General features: G+C 32.5%; 1 protein-coding gene and 1 long non-coding RNA gene across 8 annotated transcripts in view; one reads left to right on the top strand and one right to left on the bottom strand.

Moving 5' to 3' along the window:
- The window catches only part of LOC143222620 (nonsense-mediated mRNA decay factor SMG5-like), a 51,446-nt gene extending 46,385 nt beyond the window's left edge, over nt 1-5,061 (top strand). For 4 of the 7 annotated variants that reach the window (XM_076449329.1, XM_076449328.1, XM_076449327.1 and 1 more), the window contains 2 exons: nt 2,462-2,550; nt 4,827-5,061. In XM_076449329.1, coding sequence (XP_076305444.1) covers nt 2,462-2,550; nt 4,827-4,983 — 246 coding nt within the window. In that variant the 3' untranslated portion in view covers nt 4,984-5,061. The remainder of the gene's footprint in view (nt 1-2,461; nt 2,551-4,826) is intronic. The other 3 variants (XR_013012386.1, XR_013012388.1, XR_013012385.1) reach the window with 1 other exon arrangement.
- Nucleotides 1,712-19,890, bottom strand: LOC143222621 (uncharacterized). Its single transcript, XR_013012389.1, has 3 exons — nt 19,298-19,890; nt 18,051-18,164; nt 1,712-2,155 (listed from the first exon to the last, which is right to left on the bottom strand). It is a non-coding gene; the product is annotated as an uncharacterized LOC143222621 (long non-coding RNA).
- Between the last annotated feature and the right edge of the window lie 1,835 nt (nt 19,891-21,725).

Below are 21,725 nucleotides of genomic sequence, written 5' to 3'. Positions count from 1 at the left end.
AATGTAAACTCACCTCTCAGTTCTTAAATAATTTCTCAAAAAACAAAGAGTACATATGTTTATGCTAATATGTTATTTGGTTTACTAGCTTGCAAGGTTATCCCACAATTTGCAAATGTTTTCAGACAAATAACAGAGAAATTTACATATGGCATCACTGTGGTGAACATCATTTTTTTACACACATTTGTCAGAATTTGTAAATATTTTCTTGATAATATATTAGTGAATTTACAATATAATGCACACAATTTACAACAATCAGTGAACAGTATCATTGTAATATTTTCTTTTATCTGAGTAGTCATTTTTCCAAACATCACTTATATGAACTTGTGGCTACCTTTCTTCTATTCATTGCTCATTTAATGAAAAATATATGTATCAGGTTTTAAGTATGTATGGACTGGATTTTTTGCAGTAGGTGTTTGTAACTTGTTGGCAATAAATTTCAACAGTAAACAAATAGCACACATCCACTTGCTTTTAAAAATGTTTTAAAATAAGTCAAATTTACATACAAATGTTTGTAACACTGTTGGTTATCAGAGTTGTATCCAGAGCTTTAAATAATTGTTTCCTTTCATCAAAGTCCACACAGGCTGATTCAATTACTTTAGAATGCAGTTGATAAGACAAATTATTTTTCTCTACTCTTATCACAAAAGTACCAGCAAATAATTCATTTATATTACCCTATGGGTTACCACAGTTGTATCAGGCTTTATAAACACTCCTTAACAGTACAAATTTTTCTTGTTATCTGAGTTAAACTGTAAAACTCCTTTTAAGACATCAATTATTAACAATTTTAAAATATTTCTTTTACTTAACTTTGTTTGGTGATTGCCACAGTTGTATCCAAGAAAAAAATAGTTTAAAGTTTTAAATAAAATTGTGATTTCCTATAGTGAAAAGAATATTTTGTAAATATATTTGACTTGTTTTGATTATTTCAAAAGTCAATTGAATGCCACCCAGTTTGTGTTCAAAATTTTCACAAATGCTTATTTTTAAAGAATTCTTCCCTCTTTTGCTATTAAAATCCTGATAACATGACTAGTCTGTGTGATAAATGGCATTTGCTAATTGATTAGTTAATAGGCTCATTAATCAACTAGGTTTGATTAATTAATATGTGCATGCTCCCTACAATCTATGCAACCAAATTAAAAAAAAAATTAAAATTGGCTATGTGCTGTCTTTATAATATTTTTCAGCAATGCTCTTTTTTTTTAAAATATGAAACTTCCTGTTTTATTCACATTGTTTTGATTTTGTTAAACAGTTTTGAATTACCCTTAATTTTTTATGATAAAACTCTTCCAAATACCCTTGTTTGCATATTCTTAAAAATGTGCTTTTGTCTAGAAAGAAATTTGTTATAAGTTTTACAGATATCCCCTACTTAACAAATTTATTATCATTATTGACTAAATACCACAACAAGGTTGATATTATATTTGTTTTCCTAACAAATAGTAATCTTAAGTCTTCTGCAAATTGAAAACATTTTTCCCTATCACAAATAAAGGCAGTAATGTGTTAATTTATTTATTTTGTTTGAACAGGATTAACAAGAAACTAATATCCAGTAAAGATCTGAGTCGTCAGAATATGTTTAACTGCGTATCGTACACTGAACGATAGACTTATAAATATTGCAACTCAATAACACTGTAGTATATCATTCAATTAGTAAAATTTAATTTTAAACAAAAAATCAAAACAATAGTAAAGTATCTTTATTGAGCCTTTAACAGTGTTCATGTGATGTCTGTGTTTCATACATATACATATGCTCATCAAATTATAGGAAAATTTTAAGCCAATACTAGATACCACTATTTAGTGTGTTTGTACTAAATATCATGCACTTTGATTAAATAGTTTCTACTTTGAGAAGTAAAAAATCAAAAGGTATCAGTGACATTGCTTTTGTCTAGAAATGGTTAAATGAGCTAAACAAAAGCTACTGTTTAAAATTAACTTTGATGAACATATTGTGAACCATATTGTCTGCCTCAGTGTTCATCTGTCTCCCATTCGAAAGCTGCACATGCAGGCAAAAACCAACATTCACTTCAGAAGTGATGTGAGAACAAGTAGGAATGATGTTGACACCAGGTGTTCTTTTTTTGCAGGATATTCTAAACTAAATTATTAGGAATTAATAATACTGTCATTCACATTTTTAAATTGTAACATAAATAATAAAAATGTTGATTTATTATATGTTACTATTGAGCAGCTCTTAGCCTGACTTAAGTGCTGTGCAGTTACTTTTCATGCTGGGTAACATAAATAGCTCAAAGCTTTACTCTAAGTGAGTAAAATCAAGAGTGCAACACAACTAACCTTTTAAAGTCCATAAAATAATTAAAAAAAAGATTATCTTAAATGTTTTCTGTCACTTGTAATGGGTACTTTTGCTTCTAACTTACTATTTTACTTAATTAAGATTCTAGATATTCCACCACTACCACCTTTTCCTCTGGATGATGAAGGTGTCACAGATGACAAAGCTCCAGCTTCAATGCTGATGTCATGGTATGTGAGTGAATACCATACTGGTTACTATCAGTAAATTATAAAGAAACCTTATGAAGTCATCAAACCTTTTTGGTCAAAAAATTGTCCATTCTATTTTACTGTTATATCCTTCAGTATGTTCAAAAGTTCTGAGTAACTGTTTTTGACTCTTTTACTAAGGATTGACGATTTCTGTCATCTAATTCTTAATGTATGTACACTTGAAAATTTCGTTTTTTAAATATCTGCATAAGTATTACCTCTTTTGTATGGCCTAATTAGTATTTCAGGTTGTGAGAGTGGATAACTTGAAATTGTGAGCAGCAGAACTTGAATTATATGAAGTGTTTGGCTTAGCTGTTTAGCCCTCATGTACATAAGGTGCATCTTTAAGTTGAAAATTCAAATTTTCTGATTTCTTATCTTCTTTTTTATAACACATTGAGCAGTTTTATCACTGGTATGTGATTCCATATTGGATTTTGTTTATAGCTAAACAATACCAACAAGATAAATTCTCTGTTAATTTATTAAAGTTACATTAATTACACTGCACAACTATTTTTTTGGAAAGTTTTGCTTTCCAAAAAGTTGTTGCTGATTGTGGCAGGTACCTGGTGGGTATGCATAGATATAGTTTTGGTTTTGCTTCATCACATTGGAACTCTGAGAAATAGTCAGTTAACTGTTTACTGGCAATAACGTATTTAATTGCATTTATGTTTCTAATACGCTATTAAGTTCAACATAATTAAAAGTGTTTTGCTCCTGATTTTTGTTTGTATTCAATGTCCGGTGCATCACGTTGCAGTGTCCAACAGTAGTCAGCAAGCATTGATGGATTCCAGTTGCCCAGATATCATTTTTCCATTGTAGCAAAACTGAAGATTTCGATGAAACGGTACATGATGGGCAAATTTGGATGTGATTTTTTGATCAACAGCCAAAAACCTATAAGGAACACCCAACAGTGTTCAAGAAGCAAAAACTTTGTTGTGCAGTGTTATTAGTAAGATTGTAACAGACATTATTGTGAGGCAATTACCATGTTACAAGTAGTACTTAAATCACTGGATATGCAGTCTGTGATAAGTGTATGGATCACCAACTCCAGAAGATTTATACAGTAATAAGGAAATGAGACAGAGGTGAAGGTTTAAATAATAAATGAAATATGTATTCAGACCCTTCCTTATCTACTTTGTTTTAGTAACCTTATACTTTTAAGCATCTGCTGGTTCTCATTACTTGAAACATTTTTAATAAAAGATTAACAAAATTATTGTAAGAAAATAAAACCAAGTAAAAGAAAATGCTTACTGGGAAGCAGAGATTTGGTTGGCAGGAAGAATACATGGCTATGATGACTGGCAGTGTTTGACTCACTATAATTTTACTCTAGCGTTATATAATTTAGTAATTCAGAAGTTTTGGATTCTGATATGCATGTGAACTCAATGAAAGTTATTGGTAATCCCAAGAATTACTGCTAAATAAGGACTGGACTGTTCCTTTTGGATGATTTTTGATTTGCACGAATCAGTTAATGCTGTCTATAGACCAAGGATAACTTCATGATTGAGATTTCTCATCACAAGTTTACTAGTGTCTCTATTTTGTACTTTGACAACTTTGCTGTTTCTAAGCCTTATTATATATGATATATGTAGAAATCTTAATGCATATAAGTAACTTGTATCTATGTGAATGCTTACATTCTATTGTTCAGTTATATCACTTGATTAAACATAGCTGCATTTCTTTGAGTAACTTATTGTATCTGTATTTTTACATGTGTAAAATCTAGGTATGTGATAATTTATAACAACTATATGCATGTGTTATCAATTTCATTATAGATTACACTTGTTTATTAAATATATTTTGGTTTCATTTTACTCTTCTAGTATGTTAATATGCCCTAACTCGACGTGTTGAATGTTAAGATCTCAGGCATTCTTTAACAAGGTTATCTCAACCATTAGATCAGGGGTTCCCAACCGTGGGTCGCCACCCCAGGGGATTTCCTTGGCAGGGGAGTCGCGTAGCATTGTTAGAAGTAGCTTGGGATAACATTAATTTTATTTCATCAATTACATTTTCATGTCGCGAGTGCCAAAAGGTTGTGAACCCCTGCATTAGATAATACATTACTGTTGGATAATGTTTTCTCATGAATGTACTTAATAACTACTTACTTTCCTTCTTTTCTACCCATAATTATTTCAGGGTGAACTTTGAACCTTAATCTTTAACACATGATAGTGACATTATTTTTATTCTTCTTGTTCTAGGCCTTACGACAAATGCGTACTGAAAGCTGTGAATGTCAAGAACATGGCAATAAAAAATGTTGTCTTTGTTGTTCATCATGAATTATTGTATCAAAAAAAAAGAATTAGTTCTTTCAAGTTTTTACTGAAATTGCTCTGTCTTATTCATGTAAAGTAATATTCTTGTAAATTCTTTAAGAAGAAATTATGCAGGTTATGTATTGTTTTTATAAATAAATATTTGTGTTTTCATCAACTCATTGCATGAAACATCATTTGTTGACAGTGTATTACATATCTATATATTGAATATTTATTACTTTGTTTTTACTATAGATGTTACAGAAATGAATATTCTTAAACTTAAGTTTTTTGTTGTTGTTGAAATATTTTTGATATACACTTTTCTAATTCCTGAAAATCACTAGAGGGTCTAGATAAGGAATTTTAGTATTAAAAAAGTACAATAGGTATAATACTGCTGTTGTATGACAAGTATAATTAATTATAATTATGCTTCACACCATAAGAATTGCAAATTGCTCATTATAGCCAGTCACTTCTGTAATTATGATCAATAATGTTTTGTCATATTGTCTGCTCACTGAGTTATGAGATTCACATTGAAATCCTGTTGTTGAGATATTCATATGTGCTGAAGGAATACAGATATGTTGTAAGCTATATAAAGCATGAACCTGAAGTGAAAAGATGAATACTTTAATCAGACTGGACTTGCTTCATTAACTGATTAATACAGTGTTCTTAAATCATGGTATGTACAAGTAAAACCAGAAAAGTTGGCAGTGAGTGTTGCTAGCTGTTTGTCTTTCCTCCAGTCAGTAACTCAAAATGAGTGGCAGCAACAGAGATAGCTTTGTAGTTTTGTCATATCAAACAAATAGTGAGCAATTTTGATGTTAGTTGGAATCAAATTTGAGATCCTTGATTTGTGAGCTCCCTCTCTCAAATTGCCAAAGCTTAAAATCTTGAAGTCAAAAATAAATAATGAAGCTAAAACTCGACATCACAAAATATACCATTATCTAGCTCTGTACTTAATAACAAACAAACATATATATATTTATAATTCAATTTTTTAAATATTGAAATAATCAAAATATCTAATTTTAACAGGTTTATAATTTCATGACAATTGATATGATTGCAGTTTTTATTAACTCTTTAAGTTCAAGTAAATACCTCATTAGGTTCTTGCTCATGTAGAGAATGATACACAATTTAGCTGTGTCCACATACATCCTTTACTGCACGTGTCATGAGGATTTTAGTGATTTGCATTCAGGATTTAATTAAACTATTTTTTACGTTCTACTAATTAGTATAGCATAAAATTGTAGCTAAAAATCTATATTTTACAATAGTATAAGTTTTAGTTTCTTACTTTTATAAAGCAATATTCTTTAAAATCCCAAATTTCTCCTACTGTGACAAATGTGACAGTTTTTATTATAGACTGTCCCCTTTTCAAATTTATTCACAACTATAAGAATAAAATTTTACATATATTACTCACTATATTACCATCATCACTGAAACAAAATATTTATAGCTTTGTATCTTGTTTAGTTACAGAGCTATCAGATAGAAAATCAGACACCTCTTGCCACACCCACCAGCATACACAACAATATTACACTTTCCAAAAAAGCACAGAACATAGTTAGTAGAGCAGAGAGATTATGTAAAAGCTTTATGAGATGTTTGTTGGACTCTGACAAATTGTTGCTGACTTGAAATGCTTCCCAAACACTGTCAAGTACACCATAGATCAAGAGACTGAGATGTGTAAATTTGAAAATAGGAAAGGAAAAGTAGAACACCTAAATTAAATGATACCGATGTTTTTTAATATCTTTGTTTATGCAGTCTTTGAAGCAGAAGGAAGACTTTTGTTGATCTCAAACTATGAGATAAACGACCATGTATCAAATAACAGAAAAGTGACCAGATCTACAGTATCAAGGAGACTCAATGAGAATGGAGTATTTGGTCATGTAGCAGTTAAGAAAACCTTTACCTCGTCTTTCAAGTATTGTCAAGATACTGAAATTTGCTAAAAAGTACGTAAACTGTACTGTTGATGATTGGAAAGGGGTGTTATGGACAGTTGAGTTAAAGTCTGCAATATTTGGTTCATAACATAGGTTATACATCCAGCAGAAGAAAAAAAAAGTGAAATATATTTACCTCAATATAGAGCATCTACCATGACGTACGGGGGGGGAACCAGTGTGATGGTTTGGTGGTGTTTTTGCACTGAGGCGACAGAAGATATTTGTAAAATAGCTGAAACAATGGACCAGTGCAACTACCATCAGATACTGATCTGTCAAAGTATACCAAGTGGTTTGCATATTATTGGATTGTACTGTCAAGAAGTTAATGATTTCAAACACTCATCCAACCTAAGCAAAAATTACTTAGCTAAGAAAGAAACTGTTTGAGTGATTCAAATGATGTGATGGTCCCCAAAGAGCTCTGATCTCAGCCCAGTTGAACAAATCTGGAATTTTATAGATCAAAAACTTGACAAATCAAAAGTTAATTCTGAAGAAAATTTATGGAGTGTATGAGAGGGATTTGGAGTAAAGTCCCAAAGGACACTTTGATTAAACTTGTTGCAGAAATGCCTTACAGACTGTCTGCAATTATTAGTGCAAATGGTAGACATAGAAAATATTAACTGTGCTAAACTCAAGCACTTCCACTGAGTTTCTGTTATACTAAATATGCAGGTGAATAAACTTTTAATGTTTCACCTGTGATTTACCTTCCATTATTATTGGCCAGGTGATTAAGGCACTCGACTCGTTATCTGAAAGTCGCGGGTTCGTATCCCCGTTACACCAAACATGCTCGCCTTTTCAGCGGTAGGGACGTTATAATGTGAGGATCAATCTCACTATTCGTTAGTAAAAGAGTATCCCAACAGTTGACAATGGGTGTTGATGACTAGCTGCCTTCCCTCTAGTCTTACACTGCTAAATTAGGGACGGCTTGCACAGATAGCCCTCGTGTAGCTTTGTGCAAAATTCAAACCAAACCATTATTTTTTAAAAGTAGCCTGAAATCTAATTTTTGACAGACTTTTTCTCAACACTTTTCTATAGTACTGTCTACATTATATAATTATAATTTGATACAAACAAGTTATTAAATTCATCTTATAAAATAATTTCATGGAAGAAACTTTAAGACAGTAAAACATTGAGCTCTGCAAGCTTTCGCTGATTACAGTCATTATTCTTTCCAGTTTTGGTTAACTGCCCAAACGATATAAGATGAAGATAAATTGTGTTATTAGTTGAAATTGTAGAAGACTAACTCCCTTCAGAGGACACAGCAGATAACCTGAAGGGTCTTTGCTATAAAAAAATACACGTGATCGAGAATAAAGATTTTTCTTTAACTTATTCATTTGCTTTCGCTAAAATTTTCTTGGGGCAAGGCGTTATATCTGCGGATTTACAATGCTAGAAAGCAGATTCAAATACCCGTGGTGGGAAGGACATTGACAGCCCTTTAACACTTTGTGCTTAACTACAAACAAACGAACTGTCGTTGAAAATGAAATTGTGTGTATTGCTGATTTTGCATTCTTGTGAATATTAAAATTTAAATATACACGATTGATATCAGTAGATTAATATAATACGACACAAATGCGACATTTGTTATAGTTGATTAATAAATCACAAGTGATTAGCTATTAAATAAAGTATTATATTTCTACTATTTCTATTTTATTTATCAGTAGGTAATTAGACTGAGTTTTGGAAAAAAGTTATATTTCCATTTTTTTATCAATGGGTGATTAGGTATTGGAAACGTAATGTGTTTCAAATAGCCACAAAACCTATATGAGTGGAAGTCTCGCAAAGTGCTATATCTCCACCTGGTATCACAAGCTTTCTTAAGGTAAAGAACAACAACAACAGAAACAAGATGTGTCTTGAAAAAGGCTTCCTTGATTGAAGTTTCAAGTCAAATCAGGTGGTCCACAGTGAAGCTCTGTCATCAAAATCCACATTGGGTGGGTTAGAGGTTGTTTGATTCAAGGAAACAAACAAGACTAGTGTTAGCCATCCTAAGATTTTACAGAGACAGCTTCTCAAAGGAAGTGGGCAGTAGATTGAAAGTATGTTAGGATCCTTGCATTTATTCTTGAAATATAAACAAATGCAAATTTACAGTTTGTGTAACTATTATAAAACACACAGATGTGTTACTCATAACAACAGCTGAGTCTCTGCATTTTGTTTTTAGTATTTACAAATTTAGTTTCAGGAATAGAATATGTAGCAGAGATCTTTGACACTGTTCATGAAGTTTACTTTTGATGTTCCTTTTCACAATGCTTGATCCACAGATGATACTTGCTTTTCTTTCTCACATATAAACGTTTGTGACGTCTGTACATGTCATGCTTATTTAGTAAGTAGTACTTCTATACTTCATCCTCTGATGAGACTTCATTGTAAGTCTACTGGAGGTTCATGAGGATATGTTTTTGTTCCCAATTTTGTGTAAAGCTGCTCTCGAGAGTTATGTATGGTAGCCATCCATAATTTAGCAGTTGTAAACTAGGGTAAACACAACTAGTTAACATCACCTTCTTCACATCATGGAGTTATGACGTTCTGAAGAAGGTAATGTTACTCTAGTTCAAGTATAGTAGTAAATTACATAGTATTTCTAAATCCAAATAAAATTTTATTTCTTATCCACAGAATCTCTTGGAAATAAGAAATATTTTTTACTTTACAGATCCATGCCTTTGGATGATCATTATTCATCATATAAATATTTATCTTCATCCCTTGTCTGATTTGGTAAACATTTTCAGCTTAGTCAAGACAATATTCACCTATAGGGCCAAAAGCTCTTTGCTTCCCTGTATGTGCAGAAAATTTCAACCTCAAATTCTTGATCTGGATGTTTCCCTTATACAGCAGAACGCCAGATACTGTTCATGCAAATTTGTTCAAGAAAGAAATCCAGTCAGAACTGCAACAAATAATAGATTATTCATCTCAGGAAGGAATCACAATTACACTTTCAATCTTACTCAAGAAACTGGTGTGTTATGTTTTTCTTGGATGAAGTCTGGCAGCCACACTTTGCCATTTAAAATACTTCACTCAAAGTTCAGGATATCAAGGAGTCATAAAGTAGATACCACAAAACATTCTGCTGACAAAATCAGGTATTGTCTCAGATAAGTACTCAGCATCCCTTTAAATCTTCATTCAATATCCCACCTAAATTGATATTGTTATACCTCGCTTAAGCTACCAAGATGTCTTTACTTGGTTGGTTCACACTGTTTACAGATTGACATTTTGCTGATAAAGATATTTAATATCCTTCTAGAAATACTAACGTTTTAAGTTAATTCTCCAAGGGTAGAAATATTCTAAATTTTCAGCAGGACACCTCAAAATTTTCACCGGACATTACCGAAAACAAGAAATCAAGTAGAGACAATTATTATATAAAACAGAATCATTTTATTCATAGCACTGAAACATTATTTCAAAGCAAGTGGCAACAAGCCTTGTATCCATTAAAAATGACACATCAATCAAACTGGTAGATTTAGTCATCCAGCACTGAGACATAAGCTGATGTAGACTCAGTATCTCTGTTGTCTTTACGTGTGTGAGTTCCATGTGGACTCACAAATTGTCTGTTTTTGTTTTTTTTACTGTCCTTCCACCAGGATTCTACAGACTTGCACAGTAATTCTATGCTTGCAAGATCACAGGTCTTATTTTTAGCTAATTTTATTGTCATCAAGTCATTAAGAGAATCATTTATTAGTTTGGACCACCAATCATCCTTAATAACTGCCATCTGGGAAAATCCATGTTCTGGTTCAGCAGATGACACGAAAATCACCTGCATGCAGCATACCAAGGCCAACACTGTTGATCCAGGGAAAGGTTTACCATCCTCAACAGTAATTTGACTTGCAACTGACTCTTTCGTGGCACTTTTTGAGAATTTGGCTCTTGTCTGACCACTAATAACAATCACCTTTCCTCCAAGTAACCACTTGCCAGTTTGTTCACATGTTGTGAGCTCTTTAACAATTTTCTGGGATCTCTCAACATGATTCAGATTGCCCAGCTTCTCTTTACAAACAGCGAGTTTGTCAGAAACAATGTTCACAGTAGCAATTGTCTTGCATTTTGAGACTAAGAGATGTCAAAACAGACAGAACTGCCAAGAGTATGTCCATGTACAGGATGAATTTCAGGCTTGTCAAAGTACTGTATAATCCTGCAGCTTTCTGTCCACGTTCCCCTTTGTCATGCAGCTTTACTTGATACAAATGCTCCGCTAAAGCTGACCAGTTATGAAAAACTGACTCCAGAGCATGCTCTTTGTAGGCTACCCATTGGGTTCCTGTCCCTTTTGTTGGCATTCTAACAACAATGTTGTTGGCTTTACCAGCTTCTTTGAAGCCAGCCCAGTTCTGTGACAAATTGTCATAAAACTTCCATAGGTTTTCTAAAAAGGTTTGGATACTATCAAGGTAAGGGATGTTCTTGATGGTCTTCTTAATTGCAAGTTCCAATCTGTGACTAACACAATGGATCCCTATCAAATAAGGTTTTTGTGCCTTCAATCTGTTGACAAGTCCTTTATTTGTGCCAAAATTGACAGCTGCCCCATCAGCTGTCAGGCATACAATTGATTCAAGCCAGTCGGGAAACTTGCCATATATGGGGACAATGCTGCAAATACAAAAAAATTAGTACCCAATATTAGTTACTTTCTGTAAAAAAACAAAAACAAAATGTAAATTTGTACTTTGGAAAATTCTATTGCTCCATTATCTATTATGCTAATTGTGATAGGTTAAGCTCCAATTCTGTCAGTGGTAAATACATGGTTCTTCTTGGTTTAAATCAATTGAAAAATGCTTGAGTTTTCACTGATGTATATTAATAATGGAATGACTATGTAAATCTGAATTAAAACACAAATGTACATGAAATATTGTCCATTTTAATTTTTCTTAATTAGGAATTCAGGATAAATCCAGAAAATTCTCATCCCAGGTAATTAAGAAACCTTTACCTGAACTAAGTGCCTGTAGCAAGTGTTCAGAATCAGCCTTCTCATCTGACTGCAGACATAGGAAGTGGGTTACTGGGTAACAGCCACTGTCCAAGTATCTTACATAGACTATCTCCTGCTCAATGTCAGTCATAATGCCAAAGAATAATGAGGTGTGCAGACGAGATCTGACATTAATTATCATTGTTTCTGCAATATATTTCGTAAAGATAACTGCTTGTTTGTCATTGGCATAATGTTCTGTTAAGTTCATACTAAAGTTGTGCTCCTGCAGCAACAGAAGCTCTTGAAAATTGCTGAATGGTTGGGCATTCAAAGCCATATAAAGGGCAGTCCTGAACAGTACAAGTAAACGATCTTTCTCAGTCTGGTAAGTTTGCTCAATTCTTTCATCATGGGAGTTAAATCAGGTGTTTCTTTTGCTGTCTTAGCTTGACAACTTAGACTGTGGGTGTGACTGTTTTCATGCTCCTTAACAGCACTTGCTCTCAGGTTGGAAGATCCTGTTATGAAGGTGTTCTTCTGCCTTCCACTACTTTGGTCATATTCCTGACAAATTGAGCAAAACATCAGTCTGGTAACGTTATTATACTCCAGCCATGGTCGGCCTCTATTCCATTCATTCTGGAAACGACGAGTAGGCTTAGCGCCAGTACTAGCAGTAACAGTTTATGCTTTAACACTTGGGCTTGGGTCAACAAGCTTGGATTTTTCACTCGGGGTTCCATAGTGTTGTCTTCTGATTCATTAGTCTTGCTCGTGAAGCCAAACTGAATTAGATAGTGAGACTTTCCCATTTTTTTACTATCAGATGCCATGGTCAGATCGTCATGAATGTTTGACAGTCATATGACTATCCGGGAAGGCAAGGATAAGGCGACCTAAAAGGAGCATTTTGTGAGTGTTCACGACCGTTTTAAAAAATTGTTTTTTTTGTCTTAAATTAAATCTTAAATTTTGCAAGTTATTTTCCACTCATTATAGAATATACTTTTAAGCAAAATCTTTGGGCTGTGCATACACAGCTTTTGCCTCACTTATTTTTGAGGGGACGATGTATTTGTGTCCGATACGTTAGGAATATGACCACTGGTCACGATGTCCGGTGATAGATGGGAAAGTGCCGGTCAAACTTGATATTTTAACGGACATGTCCGGCTTAAAATAGAAAATTTTGAACCCTGATTCTCTGAAGTTGAACCGTTCATAATGTTTGAATTCAGTAAATGTTCTTGGTCAAATTTGGTAGTTTTACAATGAATAAACATCATTCACAATTACAGTTTCCAAGGCATCTAGTATATTGACCATAGCAACCAACAATATAATTTATCTCATGGCATGTTGGTTTAAATAGTTTCAAATGAGAATCTCCAATGTTCAAAAACACACTAACATTTTCATAAAATGAATGCTGTTGGCTCTTACTCTCTAAAATCTTCTACAAATTTAGAGAGTAGTCAGGGCTGGCACAATACATATTCAACAATACATGAACATGTGTCACACAGAAACAAGCATAGGTATCAAAATAAACATATAATGGTAAATACTTTACAAATACAAAGTTCACACACATAAATCATTGTGATTTAAGTTATTAGCTTCAATATAATATTACACAAAAAACTTTTTTTTATTTTGTTGTATTTTTTGCACTGTCTATATTTATAACAGAAGTTAAAGAAATATTTTTTTTTTAAAATTAACCTTTTCTTGATATTTCTTGTCCTATCAATGTTACAGGGGTCAGTTGCACTCCTTTGTTTTCTTTAAACTGTACAATGAATTTTTGATTTGCATTCAATGCTATACATTAAAAGTGTCAACCAGAACTTTCTCTTTTAAATTTAACAAGTCTATCAATATTGCTCTTAAAAATAACAAATCTGGTATATTCTTATTATCTGGTATTCACACTTAACTGTTTTTTTTTTTTTCACCTGGCTACTGATGCAAACTCTATTGTCTTGATCTCTCTTCCTTCAGTGTCAAAAAAAAATTTGAGGTTAAACACTTAATTTTACAATATGGATTTCCAACTTCGCATAAGTACCGGTAGATTTCTGGGGCAACCACTCACTCAAGATGTTAAATAGTGTCTGTATAATGCCTTGGTAGACAAATCAGTGGCAAGTGGTTTTACCGACTTATTATCTGTTAACATGTTACATAATACGTCATTCAACACAACATAGAATACAACATTCTACCCACAGTAACTCTTTCCCTTCCATAATCACCAGTTTTGTGACCACACAAATTGATGCAAAACTCTAGGAAACTGACAACTAGTAAAATCAGAATGGTTTGGTGCTCACCACATTTACATGGGTGTTGGATCTTGACCTCTTCAGATATTTTGTAAATAATCTAACCATTAGATACTTATTTGGCTGAAGTTGTTGGTTGAAAAGTATCTGTGGTTAAGTATTAGAACTACAAACTGTGATGGAATAAATTTTATTCTGTACACAAAAGGAATTGTCACATACCTGAATTTATGTTGTAGATGGTAAAAAACTCTTCCTTGATTGATGTCTGACTACCAGTAAGAATAATAAATATCACTTTAAACAAAAACTTTAATAAGAGTCAACAATGATAGAGTTGTTTTCTCAGCTCTACATCTCTTCCTACACATTGTCTTTTAAAAATATCTGTAATTCTCTCTGACATTTTTTAAAGCATTATTTATAATAAACACAATAAGTATATTTTAATTTATTGAATTACAAACGGGCTATCTCACATTCACTACAGCTGTTGAATTATTCTGGCTACAGGCTAAAAATTTGCATTGCTGAGTACACCTTGACGAAGGGATGTATTTTTATATACTTATAGTTTATACTTAGAGAGCCACTTAAATAATATTAATTACAGGATATTATATAATGTTTGCATGTTATTATTTTGTGTTCCTAATTTAATTCAGCAAAGTATTAACAAGTGTTAACTTTTATCCAGACTTACTACAATAAAGTACAAGATCCACAAGTAAGTACTAAAAGTCTTGCTTTTATATTTCTCATTTATTGTTACAAAAGTGAGTACAATGTGAAACTCAGAATATTATTAGAATAGAAAAGAAAATATGAGTGAAACAATTTCTCAGGAATCTATGCATGTAAAATGCATGTGCTACATAATTTAGTGTTTGTTTATTTTACTCCAGTTTTAGTCATTTGTCTACCAGGTGTTTATAGGTGCATACTTACATAGTTCAAAGAATATTAAAACAATAAAACTAAATGAAGACAAAATTTAAATTGTTACAAGTCTGGGATTATTTAGGATAAATAACTTATTTTATGTAACAATCTACAGTTATTCTAGAAGAAAAAAATGGTAGATTTATCTTGTATTTTTTTTTCGAAACAATCCCTGAGGAAGGGTAAGAACAATGAATAAGCCCAACAGACTACCAGAAGTTAGAGTACATTCATATGATGAGATGAAGCATCAGTGAACAGATACAGATCCATCTTAGATAAAGATAGTGGCACATTGATGGTGATGCCAGAGAGGCAAGCCACCAATATACATCCTGGGCTGGAGGAGGGGACATATGAACTATTTTCGTCAAGAATTCAGTGAGTAATTCTTTTGTGAATGCAAGGTTCAGAGGAGAAAATGGAAATGTCTGTGTGTGATCAAAGAGTTAGTTAATTTTAGTGAAGCCATGGTCCCCATCATCATATTATCTCTCATGAACTATAAGTTGAACAAGTGTAGATTTTGGTGACTAGTCACTCACAGGCAGATGGAAAAAGGCTGAGCAAAACTCAGAAAGGGCTTAAGAAACACTCTCAAGTGAAACTTGAGTGTGAGCAAGGAAAAATTCAGAAGTATTCATGAACACCACAACTTCGATATACTGTAGATAGAAGAAAGTGGTTGGAGGAGAAGAGAGAGAGAATTTGGGTAAGACTACAGGTAAAAATACAGAATTATCCACCTCACCTGTGTACGTAAAAGTGTGACCCAAGTGGATTTAGTAATGACTGACAACCTCAATGAATCATATACAGGTAACAAAGGAAAGTTGTGAATTAGAAATTCTTACACAGGAAATTGGGGACTAAAGCAAGGTATAGTGGTGGAAGTTTCAGTTTGCAACAGTGTGTAAACTAAGGATAAAATGAAGGATTGATTTTAGCTTCTGATTAAATTTAATTAGGACTACAACAAAAAATTGTGGAGAAAAGAAACAGGGAATGATAATCACCTACAAAATTCTAAGGAGCATGGTGCAGCACCTCAGCCTTTGGCACAGAGATGAGAGGTAAAGTATGGTTAGAAGAATCAAGTAAAGACAAAAATACTGAGAACTAAAATGTGAAACCAATACTAAATAATCTGACCCCATTCTCCCATAACAAACCTAACAAGAGAAATCCCAATTGTGGAAATCAAGGAAAAGGAATTCAGAATCATTAAAATTGAAGATATAAGAATCAGACAGGTGTGAACTTGTAAGAATACAGTTGGTCAAGGAAAGATAAAACAAATATTATTTATGGTTAGGATTAGGAAGAAGCAAATAAGACTAACTTTTCCCATAACTGGAGATGGGTACTATTGCTTGTCATTTACTAATCTGTTTGCATGTCTTTATGAAAAACCATATTTTGGAAAATTAGCTGTCGAGTTACGGTGCAAGTTTGTTACTTTTTTTATCCCTGATATTTCTTAATACTTATTATCCATAAAACAATATTTATTACTTTTGAATTCCTTTATGTCCCTTTTATTAACATTTATATTTTAATCACTTTTCATGTCATATTATTATTTTGCTGTATAAACACCCATAATAATTTCCCTTTTAAGTTAAATGTTTTAAATACCTTTTCATACTCTTTTATACCAAAAAATTGTTGTTCCATAGTTTATTTGTAATCATAAAACACAAATAAAATTAGTCCCATATGTCAAATTATTTCAGTATCTAATCAAAACAATTCTGGTGTATCATGATAGTCTTCTTTTCATAACTATAATGTTACTACACATTTCTTCACACTTAATTTAGTAATTTCCAATTTTCCTACAACAAAGAAAGGTCTACCTTTTAAAGATACCAATATTATGTGGTTTCTTATTTTTCTTGTTCATTGATTTTTTGAACATATATATCTTCTGAACATCAGAAGCTGATTAATCAAAGGTATCATTATGATATCTTTGTTATATTCAATTACTCTCAACAGGCAAGTCAGTTTTTATTGTATCTTTAATATAAACTTTAAAACAAAAATGATTCTGTATCATAAGAAATAGGTTACAAGTTTATGTTACAATTTATAGAGATGAATAAATTTAAAATAAATCTAATGAAAATATTAATTTATAACTCCCATGAAAAAAACAACAACTTGTATATATAGAAAATATTATAACGACCCTTTATCTATTTGGCTATAATATATTATGTCTTTTGGCTTTTTAACACCAAATATGCCCTCGGTGAATGAAAACAAAGGTTTGGGGAAATATCTTATAGCATTACATTTGAAAAGTAACACCATTTGTCTCTAATTATCACAAAGATGCAAAGTGTAAAAAAAAAATCAATTTCTGTAGTATTTTGGACATTATAAAAATGGTATCCACATCACACATGCAAGATCAGAACTAATAAAACACAAAATAATATAACAAATGGCAGTGATAACGTACAACCACTAAGTTTTGAAACTGATAGCAATATGGATCCTGCCTGCTACTGACTGCAAGGTAGATGCTCTAAGCAACTGATAACTGCCACAGCACTCTCCACAACCCTGTGAATAGTGTCTTACAAATGGAAGAGAGTGGAGAGATGAAGTCCTAAAACATGCTCAAATACCTGCCAGTGCTGTATACAGAGGAAGTGGAAGGAGAGGAAGAACTGATTAGCTGTAGCAAGCTTCTGCAGTTGTACCACAGCCTCTTCAAGTGCAACAACCTGCAACTGATAACTAGCAGGGATGCAATAAGTAGATCTATCTGAAAATGACTGGCTTGAACATAACATTGAACCTGTTGGTTATTTTCATTTTTTTTCAAGATGGAGCTTTCTAATTTAGTTCTCAAGAGAGGAAGAGAAGAATCAACCTGTAGACTAATGGAAACATTTTAGCTCACCATCAGTTGTTCAGAAATGTCCAGAAATAGTTTTGAACTAATAACTTCCTTTCTTCACTTTCCAGACAATGGTCTTCACAAAGTACAATGAGGTCAGCTTCGATTTTATTCTATCTGGAAAATATATCCATTATACATATCAGTTACCATTATTATTATAGCACTGAATTTGGTCCTAGTAAACACCTACCTATTAATGAAAGCATCAAATTCAAAAGTTGTGTATCTTACAGGCAATAACTGTTATCTAAACCCATCAGTCAGGGAATAAAAAATAGGCATTATGGAGTAACAACTATAGTTAGGCTTCAAACTTTATCATTTCTTATGTTAAAAGAATTATTGTCACTTCAGCTGTTCTGTTGTTTCTGAATCTATTTGTTCAGAATTACTGTAAGGATGTGAATACAGAAGTGCAATAATGCACACTGAAAGTTTCTATTCATTATCAAGTTTATTTGTTAAACTACAAAGATTGAAATTTGTCAGATTATGTTTTCTTTCATTTTAGAGAAAAATCTATTCAATGCTGTAACACTGAGTATGTACAGTTTCAAATAAGCAATACACCAGTTTATCCATATTTGATAAACTGAAAAAATGGTAATTTGTCTAATTTTAGTAATTTTCTTATTTGGGAAATGAGTAATAGCTGTAGGATACAAATATACAACTTTATCAATGAACATTCTAAAAAGCTTGTACATTTAAGTAGTTTAGTCAATATATCAATTAACAAACTACCCATATTAACTGTAGAAAAGTTGACTCCCTTTTCATAGTATATGTCATATATTCATTAAAAATAGCCAAAAAAAGGGGTGAAAATTGATTAATTATAATAAAATTGAAGTAAGATCCAAAGCTGTTTGCAAGAAATGTGAAATTCCTTGAAAAGTATGTCCATCTTATGGCATGATCACTCAAGAAATAGCACGAACACTTTTTTGTAAAAATGGCTGAAAATTAAGTAATTCAGACCAAAATAATAATGTAAACACAAACCAGGGAATGATGCATTAAGTAACATGTAAGATGCTAAAATCAGTGAATGATAATAATGAAAAAACTTATGAAATGGTGAAATTGACCGTACTTTATAACACCCCCACAGCTGAAAGGGCGAGCATGTTTAGTGTAACGAGGATTCGAAGTCGCGACCCTCGGTTTACGAGTCGAGTGCCTTAACCACCTGACCATGCCGGTCCCAGAAAAGAAATATATGGTGAATAACATAGAGAACTAACCTATTATCGGATTCGCTATATACCATGTTCAGTGAACAGAACAACACTGAAATCCGAGGTTCGATTCCTCAAAATGGAAAGGACGCAGAGAATCAATTGTGGAACCCTGCTCTTAAGAAACACAGCAACAATCGCACTCGATTAGCTATTTTATCTGCATTAAATTACTTTCGCCAATTGCCAAGCTCATCTTTACTGTTTGGGATAAGGCCTATAAGTCTTTAGTTGATTTTTTTCATCATTGAAATTACACATTTTAATGACGAGGATAAATATTCATAATTAATTCATGAGTCCATTGAATAATTAATCGTGACGATATATTTCCTTATTGTTTACGTATCTAAAGTTCTCATTTAAACGTGCCAATTTGATATTTATTGTTATTAATCGAACCTTTCTTTTTCAATTTTGCGAAACAATACTCATTACAACAGGCTTAATACTAATATATAACTTAGTATTGTTACCTGAATATTATTTTCGACAATCACAATATAGTTACTAAGAGTTCTTCAACAACAATATATATTGTGTAATTTCAACAGTTATTTAGATTATTAACATATCTTAGCAACATAAACCTTTAGAGAAAAGTAGCCCATAGCGTACGCAAATCAAAGAGACAGAGAAATTTCCTGAATAATGGATTTATTATTGCAAATTTTATTTGCCTTAGTTATCTTCCTTGCGGAAATCCAAACTACGGTGTTTGGAAGAGCTATTTTACCAAGCACACATGTAAAAAGCTAAGAACACGTACATCCGTCGAGGAGAAGATATTGAAGTTAAATGTATCCCACCTGGTTACAAACAAAAATATTTATTCAGCGATGTTGTCAGCTACAAATGGACAAGCCGAACAGGCACAATTGGATCTGTAGGAAACAAAATCAGAATGGACAAGTATACAGGCGACCTTATAATTAAAGACGTTCAAGCTATCGATATGGGTGATTACAACTGTAATGTTATTTACTGGAATGAAGACATCAGGCCACAAACCAAACAACAAATCGTTATTAACCATTATTTAAAAGGTAGATAATTGTACTGAATATTTATAACTTCATGTGAATATTTATCTTTCACTTAGAAAATAATTTCCGCTAACATAGTATTCTAATTAACGGGGATTTAGAGTTAACATCAATTTAAATTTGTCCTGGAATCTAATACAATATTTGTACAACAAAAAACGTTCAAGGCTCATACAAAAATACACGTGTGGTGAGTGGCCGTAAAGTTACATACATAGGCCAAACTAAGTGCTGTTTGAAAGTTAATTTAGGAATATATACGAATACCGCACAGATCGCTTGTTTGTTTGAAGTTAAGCACAAAGCGACACAATGGGTTATGTGTGCTTTGCCCACCATGGGTATCGAAACCCAGTTTCTAGTGTTCTAACTTCACAGATACACCATTTGGGCCACACGGATGTACATAGATCTTTACTACCGTAACAGATGGATATACAGACATTGACGTTACCATAAGTCTTTTAACTGCGAAAGCGCACACGAATCAAAATATTCAACAAACACCGTTCCAACTCAGTGATGTCGAGAAACCCACTTGTTGAGAAATTTATATGCAAAAACGGCTCGTTTGGGTTGAGAAAATATTTTACATAGAAGAACGAACAACGTTTCGAACTTCTTCGGTCATCGTCAGGTTCACAAAGAAAGAGGTAACTGACCGGAAGCTGACCACGTGTTTGAAAGGGGTTGTGTAACTGAGTGTCGGAATGTAGAGGGCGGTATCAGATGTTTGAATATATAATTTTATTTATTTTATTATATTAATATAGATATAAAGGCGTTCCTTTATATTGGTTTATTTTGGGTTTAGGTTGTTGTATAAGTAAGGCTTCTTTAATTTTGCGTTTATTTATGTTTGTTTCTTTATTTAGTATTTGAGTGTTTTCTATGGTTATTTGTGTTTATTTGACTTGCAGTGTTCGAAAACGTATGAAGGTGACTTTTTATGTTCTTTGAATCTGGTTTCCATTTTTCTACTTGTTTCTCCAATATAGAAGTCGTGGCAGTTATTACATTGTATTTTGTAAGTAATGTTGGTGTGGTGTTTGTCAGTGTAGTTTTTACATAGTATAGACCTCAGTTTCGTGCCTGGTTTTTGAATAAATTTGGTATTAACTGGAATGTTACAATTGCTTGTATTTGCGGTGTGCGTGAGTCGGTTTTACGTAGGTAGGAGTAAAGTGTTTGTGAAATATACCTCATAAACCAGATTGTCCATTACGACCAATAATGTCCACATATGAATCGTTTAATTACAATCTTGGTAAATACATATATAGCATGGGCATTCTCCAAATATGTAACATCAGCCAGCTCATTCATCAAAGACTCTTTTAATTTCAAGTCTAATCTAAATCAACTTAATCATAAAGCCTTAATGGCCA

The sequence above is a fragment of the Tachypleus tridentatus genome, chromosome 8, assembly GCF_004210375.1.
Source record: "Tachypleus tridentatus isolate NWPU-2018 chromosome 8, ASM421037v1, whole genome shotgun sequence".
In the NCBI taxonomy this organism is placed as follows: Eukaryota; Metazoa; Arthropoda; class Merostomata; order Xiphosura; family Limulidae; genus Tachypleus; species Tachypleus tridentatus.
Note: the sequence above shows the minus strand (reverse complement) of the source record. Positions and strands in the feature narration are given on the sequence as shown.